General features: G+C 45.4%; 1 protein-coding gene across 1 annotated transcript in view; it reads right to left on the bottom strand.

Moving 5' to 3' along the window:
* Positions 1-463: 463 nt before the first annotated feature.
* LOC120928398 (NACHT, LRR and PYD domains-containing protein 3-like) overlaps positions 464-13267 on the bottom strand; it is a 63116-nt gene continuing 50312 nt past the window's right edge. The window contains exons 5-7 of the mRNA XM_040339496.1: positions 7630-7827; positions 5884-5957; positions 464-732 (exon numbers count right to left, since the gene is read on the bottom strand). Of these exons, the coding sequence (XP_040195430.1) occupies positions 599-732; positions 5884-5957; positions 7630-7827 (406 nt within the window). The 3' untranslated portion in view covers positions 464-598. The remainder of the gene's footprint in view (positions 733-5883; positions 5958-7629; positions 7828-13267) is intronic.

Genomic DNA, 13267 nt, shown 5'->3' with positions numbered 1-13267 from the left:
GTCACGATAAAAATCGCAGATCGCCGCCATTACTAGTAAAAAAAATATATTAATAAAAATGCAATAAAACTATCCACTATTTTGTAAACGCTATAAATTTTGCGCAAACCAATCAATAAACGCTTATTGTGATTTTTTTTTTACCAAAAATATGTAGACGAATACGTATCGGCCTAAACTGAGGAAAAAATTAGCTTTTTTTTAAAAAAAAATGGATATTTATTATTTATTTTGTAAGCAAAAAGCACAAAATATTGTTTTTTTTTTCAAAATTGACGCTCTATTTTTGTTTATAGCGCAAAAAATAAAAACTGCAGAGGTGATCAAATACCACCAAAAGAAAGCTCTATTTGTGGAAAAAAAAGGACGCCAATTTTGTTCGGGAGCCATTTTGCACGACCGCGCAATTGTCAGGTAAAGCGAGGCAGTGCCGAATCGCAAAAAAGTGCTCTTGCCTTTGGCCAGCCAAATGGTCCAGGGCTGAAGTGGTTAAGGGAAAGGGTGGTCAGATAGGGCTCTGACCCTGTCAGGTAGGGGGCTCAGTGGTGTAGGCTGTACGGGGCTCCATGATTTCTAATGCTGGCCCTGGGTTCAGTCTTCATTTCAGGTTTTTGATACAACGGTAATTACATGAAGCCAGGAGGGGGTGCTTTGAGTGTACGTAGATCGATGAAGATCCAAATCCAAATAATGTCGGGAGAGCTGCAGCACCCAAACAAGGCATGACACCACCTGAAAAAAAAAAAACGGAATTAGGTCTTTTATCAAAGAGCTCTTACAGGCTTTCATCAATGTGGCGTCCCCCCTGCTCCTCCTCCTGCTTTTTTGTTCCCCCCAGGTGAGCGCTGCGGGGAGAGAGAGACAGAGGAGCAGAGGGGGGCGGTAGACCGCTGTCACTGAAGCCGGCCCACTGAGCCATCGGCCCACCGGGAAGCTCCCTGTAGTCCCAATGGCCAGTCCATCCCTGCATATGGATTTACAATGGTCCAAACTAGACCAATGCAATTATGAAAAAATGTGCCATACCTAAACTTTAGCTTTTAAAGCCTAACTCCAGGAAATCTAAAATTGGGCTCAACCCTACTGAAAGGGATTATTATTATTAAAAAAATGCTTATAAACGCAGTCTTACCCATGGGCCCCGATGTGTATGACTATAATGAGCAGGGAGATTCTGATCTTCTTAATCTAGATCCCTTACTGGTTGGCATGCAGTGACCTATAAGCCCCCATAACACTTCTGGAAGAGCAAGGTCTTCAAACTCTTCCTGAAGCTTAGCAAGTTGGTGGTGTTTTTCTAGGACCAACGGTAAATCGTTTCATACCTTACCCCCCTGCACCGAGAAGGCACGTCCTCCTCATCTAGGTTTCCTCACCCTAGGGACAACGACATTTGTTTGTCCCGCTGAACGTAGTGCTCCACTAGGAGCATATCGTGTGAATTTTATCCGGAGGTACTCTGGTCCACCTCCATGGACTATCCTATGCATAAAACAGCAAATCCTAAACAGAACCCGCTCGCGGACAGGCAACAAATGCAAGGTATTCAAAATTGGGGTGATATGTTCTCTCCTACCAGCACCCGTACGTAAGTAACCTTGCTGCAGTGTTCTGAATTAGTTGGAGTCTATGCATGATCTTTTTAGGTAGGCCAAGGTACAAAGCATTACAATAGTCCAACCGACTGGTAATTGTTGCATGGATCAGAGCGATCTTATCCGAGTCATCATCCAGATAGCAGAAAAGGGCCCACAGGAGCTTTAGGTGGAGGTGGCGGCATGAACTCACTACTCCACTCACCTGAGGGTGCAGAGTCAATCTGGAATCCAAGATGACCTCCAAATCCCTCACCTGGTTGGCTACCTCAGGCGGAGCACCGAACGAGGAAGGCCATGCGGGAATAGAAGTGTCTTCCTCCATGTCACTGAAGATGATAATATTAGTTTTTGTGCCATTTAACTTAGGAAAGTTGGCACAGATTGATCTCTTCTAAACCGGCTGCTAGTAGGGTTGTGCCCTCGCTGCAAGGGTTAATTGGTCATCTATGTTTAGGGGACATAGAAAAGAAGATATACCTGCCCGATCCAGTAACTCTAAACTGGTAACCTGTAAAAAAAATGTAAAGCGTTGCCAATGGAGATTTTTAAGTACCAAAGTTTGGCGCCATTCCATGAGTGTGCGCAATTTTAAGGCGTGACAACTTAGGTATCTATTTACTCGGCGTAACATCATCTTTCACATTATACCAAAAAAATGGGCTAACTTTACCGTTTTGTTATTTTTTAATTCATGAAACAGTTTTTTCCCCAAAAAAAGCGTTTGAAAAAGGATTGCTCAAATACCGCGAGAGATAAAAAGTTGCAATGACCGTCATTTTATTCCCTAAGGTATCTACTAAAAAAAACATATATAATGTTTGGGGATTCTGAGTAATTTTCTAGAAAAAAACTATGGGCCAGATTCACCAAAGAGATACGACAGCGTATCTCCTGATACGCCGTCGTATCTCTGTGTTACGGCCGTCCTAACTATGCGGCTGATTCATAGAATCAGTTACGCATAGCTAGCCCTAAGATCCGACAGGTGTAATTGACTTACACTGTCGGATCTTAAGGATGCAATTCTAGGCTGGCCGCTAGGTGGCGAGGCCATTGCGGCCGGCGTAGAATATGCAAATGAATACTTACGGCGATCCACGAACGTCTTAACGGCCCGTCAATCTAACTGTACGTCGTTTCCGTCGAGTTACGTCGCGTAAAATTAGGGCTGAGCCCTAGTTGTCCTAAGCCATGTTAAGTATGGCCGTCGTTCCCACGTCGAAATTTAAAAATCAAAGTCGTTTGCGTAAGACGTCCATGAATGGCGCTGGACGCCATTTACGTTAACGTCTAAGCAAATGACGTCGGTGCAACGTCATTTAGCGCAATGCACGTCGGGTAATTTACCCGACGGAGCATGCGCAGTACGCTCGGCGCGGGAACGCGCCTAATTTAAATGGTGCCCGCCCCATTTGAGTTGGGCGGGCTTGCGCCGAGCGCTTTTACGATACACTGCCGCAAGTTTACAGGTAAGTGTTCTGAGAATCAGGCACTTACGCTGTAAACCTGCGGCGGTGTAACGTAAATCACATGCGTTACGCTGCCCTGGAGCAACGTAATTATATGTTAGTCTGGCCCTATGTTTTTTACATGAAAGAGAGAAGTGCCAGAATAGGCGGTATGGAAGTGGTTAAGCCAATGTGCAGTAAGGCACCTTAACGTGCCCTTATGGCCTTCATAGGTGCGCCATTACACCAAACACAGCTTCTGATAGGCCAGAAGCATAGAGCCCGAGCAGTAAGGGACACAGTTCAAATCTAGACATGGTTAGGGATGAGCTTGGGTTCAATTGGAACTTGGAAGTTAGCTGTCGTTGTTGGCCATTTGATCGTTGTTGGCCATTTGGTCGTTGTTGGCCATTTGGTCGTTGTTGGCCATTTGGTCGTTGTTGGCCATTAGGTCGTCGTTGGCCATTTGGTCGTTGTTGGCCATTTATAAGATTCCAAATCCCACATCTACACATATACAAAGGGGGTGGGGATGACATCATTCACCTAATATGGCCACATCCACATTGACCTCCTAAGGCCATGTGTCCATGTTGGGTCCATGATGTCACAGTCATTGCCATCCCTTTGGGTACCTCATCTCAACAGGCCCAATTTCGGAGCTCATTGTCTCAGCAACAACACCTAACTTCCGAGTTCAGATGAACTTGGGTGAGGACCAAGCTCATTGTGAGCCATCATTTAAAAAAAAAAAATCTGAGATAGAGGTTTACACATAACCCAACTTTCTGAGAAAGGACGAGATGCTATTTTACCCCAGCAGGAAAATAATTCCTCCTGGCACCTGCTAGCCATTTCCTATTACAGTTGAACTTCGGATTACGAGTATAATCCGTTCCAGGAGAATGCTCGTTGTGACGGTATTGGTATGATATCCCCGTCAAACAGTCCCTTCTTCCCATAACGAAAATCACCCAATATTCCACAAGTAGGAGTCCATGGAATCGCCCCAATAAGCCACACATGAGTCCAGGCTTACTGCTAGAACAAGACACTTTAATGACACAACTCTCAGCTTATATGTGGTTACAACCTGTTAGGAACAATGAAATCTCCGCCCCCCCCCCCCTCACACAGTGGGGTTTCCCATACAGATTATAGGAGACAAGTCGGAGCCGACCATGCAGACACATTTCTTTAGATAATTACATCAGTGGAGGTAATTACTACACTGAAGCAATCAGAATAATTAACATACTACTTCTCTAATCATTTAGCCTGATGATACAATACACATCTTTTAAGGGTAAACACAGATCTTCTTCACACAACACAATAGATCAATTAACCTTTAGAATAGTGAGGGGACATTAGCACTTCAATAACCGGTTAGAGGAATGAATCACACATGAAATCCCTTTCTACCTCTAACACACACACATGGCTAGCAGGGAGAATTAAACTGAGACATATAGGCAAATGCATCACACTCGTAATCCAAAGTCAATGGAAACAAAAATAATTAGTTCTGCATTAACTTCAATGGGATGCAATACCGAATGCGGCCAGATGTGGGGGTGGGGCGCCAGAGAGCGCCAAAAATGGCTGAAAAGGCCTGAGGACACTTTGGCTTGTTTCCTGCGCCCCCCATACATCAGGCCAAATGAGGTACTGCAGGCCAATGTTCGGCTTTTCTCGGCTCCTGCGCCCCTGTACCTCGGGCCAAATGAGGTACTGCAGGTCAATGTTCGGCTTTTCTCGGCTCCTGCGCCCCTGTACCTCAGGCCAAATGAGGTATTGCAAGCCAATGTTTGGCTTTTCTCAGCTCCTGCACCCCTGTAACTCAGGCCAAATGAGGTACTGCAGGCCAATGTTTGGCTTTTCTCAGCTCCTGCGCCCCTGTACCTCAGGCCAAATGAGGTACTGCAGGCCAATGTTCGGCTTTTCTCGGCTCCTGCGCCCCTGTACCTCAGGCCAAATGAGGTACTGCAGGACAACGTTCGGCTTTTCTCAGCTCCTGCGCCCCTGTACCTCAGGCCAAATGAGGTTCTGCTGGCCAATGTTCGGCTTTTCTCAGCTCCTGCGCCCCTGTACCTCAGGCCAAATGAGGTACTGCAGGCCAATTTAGCTTGAATTCTGCTCGTCTTGTGAGTCAACACTCGCAAACCGAGTCAGAATTTAAAAAGAAAAAGCTTGCAAGTCAAAACGCTCTCAAACCAAGTTACTCTTAGGCCGGGTACACACGGACAAACATGTATGGTGAAAGCGGTCCGTCGGACCGTTTTCACCATACATGTCTGCCAGAGGGCTTCTGTACGATGGTTGTACACACCATCGTACAGAAGTCCGCGCGTAAACAATACGCGGGGCGTGTCCGCGGTGTCGCCGCGTCGATGACGCGGTGTCGCCGCGACAATGACGCGGCGACGTGGGCGGCCCGCCTTTAAAATGCTTCCACGCATGCGTCGAAGTCATTCGACGCATGCGAGGCACGGCGGGCGGCTGGACATGTACGGTAGGTCTGTACTGACGACCGTACATGTCCGAGCGGGCTGAATTCCAGCGGGCTGTTTTAAAACAAGTCCAGGAATATTTGTCTGCTGGGAAAAGGCCCGGCGGGCAAATGTTTGCTGGAATTCGGCCCGCTCGCGCCCACACACGACCAAACATGTCTGCTGAAACTGGCCTGCGGGCCAGTTTCAGCAGACATGTTTGCTCGTGAGTATGGGGCCTTAAACTGAGGTTCCATTGTACTTCAAAAGAGCAATCAACAGGCAATTATCAGTTCTTGGCAATTTAAACATCATCAATAAATTCAAAGTTAAATGTTGTGTTACCTCTTCTATAGGTGGGGCCCATTTGTCTCTGCCAGGATGTTTTGCACCCAAAAAAAAGTATTTGATGAAACGGCCTAAAATAAAGAAAGGACACCAATCAGGTTTAGGTCACAATTGTTATTAGGTGGAGAGGAATTAGAACCCCTGTCAGGTTTTTTATTGCTGTCTGTGCCCCCATTAAAGATAATTACCCTCTCTATTTGTCCTTTATCACGTGAAAGTAAAAGAAAATCCCACATTTGTAGTTGACACTAGAACAGTATTTGTCAGGAAGCTGCTGTGACACGTCGGGCACACAGACATGGGCAGGGTATTGCCCATGGCATGTTATCCAGGTGCGAAGGAATGCACGCAAATGCGTGAGCACAGCCACAGTGTCCATTGGCCCCAGATGGCCTTTTTTTTAAAGGAGGCTCAGATTCATGCTCAGTGCTGACTGATCTTCAGCTGTTCCCTCATGCCCTGCTTGTATCCTGCATGATAGCCATTGCTGACCTGGCTTGTTATTTACCTGACCTTGGATCCTGTTTATGCTTCTGCTCATCGGTTCCCGACCATGTTCCTGTCTGGTGCTTTGGTACCTCATCGCTTGCTCGTTGCTGACCCTGGCTACCCTTCTAACTACGCTTCTGTTTCCGGTTTGGCGTCACATTATTCCCGGGGGGGGTTGCTCTGGCTGTCCCTCGTTCCAGCTCCAGTTGCCCCGGTGTGCTCCTGCCTCAAGCTTGCTGGGAGCTCTGACAAGCCACGCATCCAGAACCTGCGATCCCAGCGGGGTGCCCCTTTAACCTTCACTGGTATACGCTGCATCACCTCTGTTCCAGATCTGATGTTCTACCTCAGGGTTTGACAAATTTGCTTGGAATTTAGGAGCCAGCTAAAAAAGTTAGGAGCCAGAAAACGCGCCCCGTCCCGACGAGCTTGCGCGCAGAAGCGAACGCATACGTGAGCAGCGCCCGCATATGTAAACTGTATTCAAACCACACATGTGAGGTATCGCCGCGATTGGTAGAGCGAGAGCAATAATTCTAGCCCTAGACCTCCTCTGTAACTCAAAACATGCAACCTGTAGATTTTTTTAAACATCGCCTATGGAGATTTTAAAGGGTAAAAGTTTGTCGGCATTCCACGAGCGGACGCAATTTTGAAGCGTGACATGTTGGGTATGAATTTACTCGGCGTAACATTATCTTTCACAATATTAAAAAAAATGGGGATAACTTTACTGTTGTCTTATTTTTTTATTTAAAAAAGTGTAATTTTTTCCCAAAAAAGTGCGATTGTAAGACCGCTGCGCAAATACGGTGTGACAGAAAGTATTGCAACGATCGCCATTTTATTCTCTAGGGTGTTAGGATAAAAAATATATATAATGTTTGGGGGTTCTAATTAGAGGGAAGAAGATGGCAGTGAAAATAGTGAAAAATGACATTAGAATAGCTGTTTAACTTGTAATGCTTAACTTGTAATACCAACGGCCACCACCAGATGGCGCCAGCTCACATCTGGTGGTAATAACTTGTAATACCAACGGCTCACCACCAGATGGCACCAGCCCACCTTCCAAGCCAAGTCGCCAGGACCCTATTTCTAGTCGCCATGGCGACCTGGCGACCGGGATTTGTCGAGCCCTGTATGAAATTATGTGATCCCCTGGCACTGATCGACATCTTATCTATCGGAACTGGAAGGAACGACCTTACAAAAAAGAAAAAAAAACAACAACAACCAACATTATGTCCTCACCTGGGCGATTGATCGTGTAATATGGAATCGTTGAGAAAGGCGTAATGTGGATGTCGGAGGATTTGGCACAACCTCTCGGCTTCTGACACGGCCATTGTGGAGCTCACATGAAAGATCACATAGAGTTGAAGACGAGGCTTGAACGTCGTGATGAGATGGAGATCGTGACAGTTGAAGATGTTCAGATCACAAAGCAAACTAAAAACAAAAGATGGTAGAAGAGTCACCAAGAGAAATGGATCCCACCCAAGGTCTCCTACGCAGAAGTAGTCAAGTTTTTTTTTTTTTTTTTTTTTTTTTCCATAATAAATTTTATTGGTGAACAGAATAATGCTTACATTACATTTGGACAAGGAGTCTGAAATAAAACAGTAGGTTTTACAGCATTGATAATCAGAACCAGCATGTAAACAGGAGTATAGAAAAAAGCATAGCATTTGTCGACATACTTAACAAGTTATGGGATGCAAGCAAAGTTAATGACTAGTTTAATGATTATCTGCGCTTCCAACGGTAATCGTGTGTATGTCTCCTATCGAATTCTATGTAGGTGTAAACAGCGGAAGAAGGCAGGGGATGGCTAGTTCATGAGGGGCTGACCAACTTTGCGTAATCACTCTCTTTTAATAATTTGGGTGCTGAAGTTGGTCAGCTGTCGGTACTAAATGGAGTGGGCTGTAGCGGGTGAGGGGATTGAATCCGGTTGTAGACTCCTAAAGGGGAGGGGGAAGAGGGATGGGTATAGGAGCGGAAGAACAAGGGGAGAAAGGGAGGAAGAGAGATTAAGAGCCGTGGTAAGAAGAAAGAGAGAAGGAAGAGTAAAGTAAAATAATATAAAGTATAGGAAGAGAGCAATATAATGTGTAGATATCCAAACTTAGAATCAAAGAGAGGAGGGGGGGGGGGGGTGGGGGGAGAGGGGTAGGCTGGGAGGGGGGGTACCTCACAGTCTCCGCCGCCGGATCCCAAGTGTTGGGATATGTTGAATACCAAGAGATTTGTGCTTTATAGATAATTGACAGTATGTTTATCAGGATGAGTCAATAGAGGTCCTCCCTCAGTCTTCCCTTGTGTAGGGGAGGGAGGCTAGGTGTCGCTTATTTTGATTAGATAAGAGTACAGAATGTAATCGTACAATTACCAGGGGCTTCAATCGTCTGGAGGTGGATGATTCCCATTTGTTTGATCCATCAGAAGTTTGTAATTGGCTGTGGTACAGAAGTGGGTCCAGCAGGCCCATGTGTGGGAGAATTTGGTTGGACAATCTTTGGCTATAGAGATTAATTCTTCCATTTCTGCAATTTTTCCAATGCGATTGAGCCATTCAGAAATGGTTGGAACCTGTGTTGTTCCCCAATGTATGGGGATGCATAGTTTGGCTGCGTTTACTAGGGGTGGTATTAGCGTTTTGCAGTATCGTTGAGCTGGCATGTCAGAATGGTGTAGAAGAAGCTGTGCTGCAGAGTGTTCTAAGGTGTATGTAGAGATTTGCGATGTAATTTCTCGGACTTGGGTCCAGAATGGCTGGATTAGGGGGCAAGACCACCAAATGTGCTCCAGGGTACCTGTGTCGCTAGAGCATCTCCAACATTTGTCCGAAAGGGTTGGGTTGTATTTATGAAGGATAGCCGGGGTTCTGTACCAGCGCGTTAAGACTTTATAATTGTTTTCCTGTATCGAGACATTGAGAGAGCCTTTATGAGTTATTGTAGATATGCGTTCCCACTGTGCCTCTGTCATTTCTATCTGTAGGTCTCTTTCCCAACTTGAGCAGGCTTTGTTAGTCTTCAGTAAGCTGTCTGAGGAGAGTATGTTGTGAATGTTAGATATCATGTGTTGCTGTGGTGCAGAGTGGGAACATAGCTGTTCGAATGCTGTGAGACGGCGAGAGACAGAGGATGTGCAGTCAGCATCTTTCAGGAAATGTCTGATCTGGAAATACGTCCAGAGAGGAAACGCAACGTTTTCTGTGTTGGCTGGTAACGAAGAGCGCTCTAGAAAAGTGCCTGAGTGGTAGAAGTGATGTGCCAAGACTTCTGGATGTTGCCAGGTGTCTGCCAGAAAATTTGTGGACATACCAGGTGGGAATTCTGGGTTGAGCTTTACCGAAGTAAGGGGCCCAGGGGTCGAGGAAATGCGTAACTTTCGGCAGGCTTCTTTAAAACAGTGAAGTGTCGGGGCAATGAGAGGGTGATCATTTAGACTCTTCGGGGTGTGTTTGCGTGGGGTCCAAGGAATGGATCGTAATGGTAGGGGGGAGAAGGTATGTTCAAGAGAGACCCAATCTTTACTGTGGCTATGGATTGACCAGTCTACAATTCTAGCGAGGTGGCATGCCCAATAGTATTTTTTGAGGTCAGGTAGCCCAATGCCCCCCTTCGTTTTTGGTTGTGTTAACTGATCGTAAGCTACTCTAGGTCGTTTCTGATTCCATAAGAATTTAGTACAAAGTCGTTTGTAAGTTAGAAAGAAGGATGGGGGGAGTCTAATGGGCAAGGTTTGTAAGATGAATAGGACGCGGGGGAGTGTGTTCATTTTTAGAATTGCTGCCCTTCCAAACCAAGAGAAATGTGGTTTATTCCATTTACTCAAGTCACTCGTGATGGTTTTAAGGATAGGAAGATGATTTTTGGAGAATAAGTCTGAAAGTCTAGCTGTTAGATATATCCCTAGATATTTAATTTGATCGTGGTTCCATTTAAAGGGGAAGTTGTTTTTGCATTGTAGTACCGCTTCCTGTGGGAGGGAGATATTCAGGGCTTGGGATTTATCAAAATTTATCTTAAAGTTGGAGATGACATGGAATAGCTTCAGTTCTTTAAGGAGATTTGGAATTGATGTGTGGGGATCTTTCAGGAATAGCAGTATGTCATCGGCGAAAGCTGCCATTTTATAGGTTCGGTCTGCGATGTGGAAACCTTTGACATTGTCATTAGCTCTGAGACTTTGGAGAAAAGGCTCAAGGGTTAGGACGAATAAAATTGGGGAAAGTGGGCATCCCTGTCTTGTCCCGTTGCTAATAGTGAAGGCGTTCGACAGGTGGCCATTTACACGGACTCTGGCAGTTGGTGTAGTATATAGGGACATAATAGCATTGAGCATTTGGTCTGGAAGGCCAACATGCTTCAAGACTGCTTCCAGATAATCCCATGCCAGCCTGTCGAACGCCTTCTCTGCGTCCAATGACAGAAAAAATCCCTCTTGTTTATGTGTTGTAATCCAGTGATGTATATTTAGAGCCTTGATTGTGTTATCCCTGGCTTCTCTGCCAGGGATAAATCCAACTTGGTCTTTCCCTATCAGGGATGGTAGGAAGGGTGCTAAACGCGAGGCTAAAATCTTGGCATACAGCTTGATATCTACATTTAATAAGGATATCGGCCTATAGTTACTAACTGATGTGGGATCCTTCTCTTCTTTCGGAATTACGGTGATATGAGCTTCTAGCAGTCTATTAAAGGGGAGGGTGGGGGATGTTAGGGAATTGAAAGTCTTAATAATATGCGGGGATAGAACATCCGTGAAGGCCTTGTAATAGGTAGCTGTAAGCCCATCAGGGCCTGGGCTTTTACCATTTTTAAGCATTTTGATTGCTAGTTTTAGTTCTTCTTCTGAAATGGGGTGCTCTAATTTGTGTGCATCATCACTGTTTATAAGTTTGGGGCAGTGTTTGTCAAGGAAAGATTTGATTAATGTGTGGCGGGCTTCAAGGCTCTTGTGATTTGTTGCATGTTTAGGCAGATTATATAAATTGGAGTAATAGGTCTCAAATTGCATTGCTATATCTGTCGGCGTAATGAAGGCCTTTCCTTGCGAATCTTTGATAGTGTGGATAGTAACCTGTGCTTTTTTGGTTTGGAGAGCTTTCGCTAAATATTTTCCGCATTTGTTTCCGAATTCGTAGAAGAGCTTTTGGTGCAGGACAAATTTGCGTCTCGTTTTGCGATTCAACTCTTCACGCAGGAGTTTCCTATTATGGGTAAGCTCATGGTAAGTTTGTTGCGCTTGAGAATGTTTGTGGGTGAGTTCAAGGGCCTTGATCTTGTCGAGTATGTCTGTAATTGTACGTTGTTGGGCTTTTCGGCGGGCTGCCTTAAGGGAAATTAATTTCCCCCTAACTACACATTTGTGGGCCTCCCACTGGGTGAGTGGGGCTATGTCGGATGTGTTATTTTCTAGAAAGAACGTATGTATGCACTTACGAACGTCTTCGACCACCTCTTCTGAGGTAAGTAAGGTCGAGTCGAGGCGCCAGATACTTTTGGAAGTGTGTTCATTAGGGAAGCTCAGGGTCATTGTAATTGGATGGTGATCTGATAATGTCATTGGTTCAATAGTGGCAGTGGAGAGAAAGGGAAGGTCTTTCTGGGATAGGAATAGGTAGTCGATCCTGGAGTATTTGTTATGGGGGGCTGAGAAAAAAGTGAAATCTTTATCGTCGGGGTGGAGGGCGCGCCAGGTGTCGTGTAGAAGAAGATCTTGGATCTGTAGTTTAATTTGTTTAATTGCTCTGTATGGTAGGGAGGCTGTTCCAGTGGAGGTGTCCAAAATTGGGAATAATGCAACATTAAAATCTCCCCCTAGAATGGTCAGTCCGGATTGAAAGTCTGAGAGCAATCTTGAGATGGATCTGAAGAAGCTTACTTGAGCAGTATTGGGGCTGTAGATGTTAGCTAAGGTAACAGGTCGCCCTTGGAGACGGCCCTTAAGGAAGATGTATCTGCCCTCTGTGTCTATAAGTGAGTCTATGGGTTGCCAGTCTAAATTTTTGGAAAGTAGGATTGAAACCCCCTTGGTTTTAGCGAGTGAGTTGGTAGCATGGTATATTGTTGGGAAAAGGTGGTTGGTAAGCTTAGGGATTTTGTTTGTGTGAAAGTGTGTTTCTTGCAAGAACACTATATTTGCCTTCATTTTGGCCATCAAGTCAAGAGTTTGGCTACGTTTTTCTGGGATGTTGAGGCCCTTTGTGTTCAGGGATACTATTTTAAGCGTGGAGGTTTTTTTTGTGGAGCTTAGGTGCGACATGGTGAGACAAGTGTGCAGTTATACTTGTAATAGAGGACGGTCCGATGTGAGGTGATTGGCCTCACTTGTATGAGCACAAATAATGAGAGAGGGGCGGAATCTGGAATCGCTTTGTGTTGGAAAGGATGCGGAAGAGGCGGAGACTGCGAGGTAGAAGGGGGGGAGAGAAAGAAAAGGCGGGAGTATAAGGGAGAGAGGGAGAAGGTGAAGGAGGGAGAGGGGGGGAGAAAAGGAAGACAGAGGAGGAAAAGAAGGAGAGATGGAGCAAGATGAGAGCGAGAGAAAAAGAAAAACAACAAAAAAAGAAGGGAAGAAAGGAAGAAAGAAGGAGAAAGGAGAAAAAAAAAAAAAGGGGGGGGGGGGGAGGATAAGTAGGTAAGTTAGGGTATAAAAGTCACCGAAGTGGACAAATTACCGGAGTCGGAGAGGTTATATGTGACCTCCCCTCGTATACTAAAGTATCCGGTAAGGTTCGACAGGAGCAGGTATGTTCCTGTCTCGTGGAGAGGTGGTAAGAACCGGTGTGGAACGGTCAGGAGTCAGTATCTCTCGTCCACAGGAGATTTATGCAGCAGGATATGTGAAGGAGCCAATAAGTGTTGTAGTAGATAGG

The sequence above is a fragment of the Rana temporaria genome, chromosome 2 (genome assembly GCF_905171775.1).
Source record: "Rana temporaria chromosome 2, aRanTem1.1, whole genome shotgun sequence".
Taxonomy (NCBI): Eukaryota; Metazoa; Chordata; class Amphibia; order Anura; family Ranidae; genus Rana; species Rana temporaria.
This window is presented reverse-complemented; position numbering and strand designations above follow the sequence as displayed.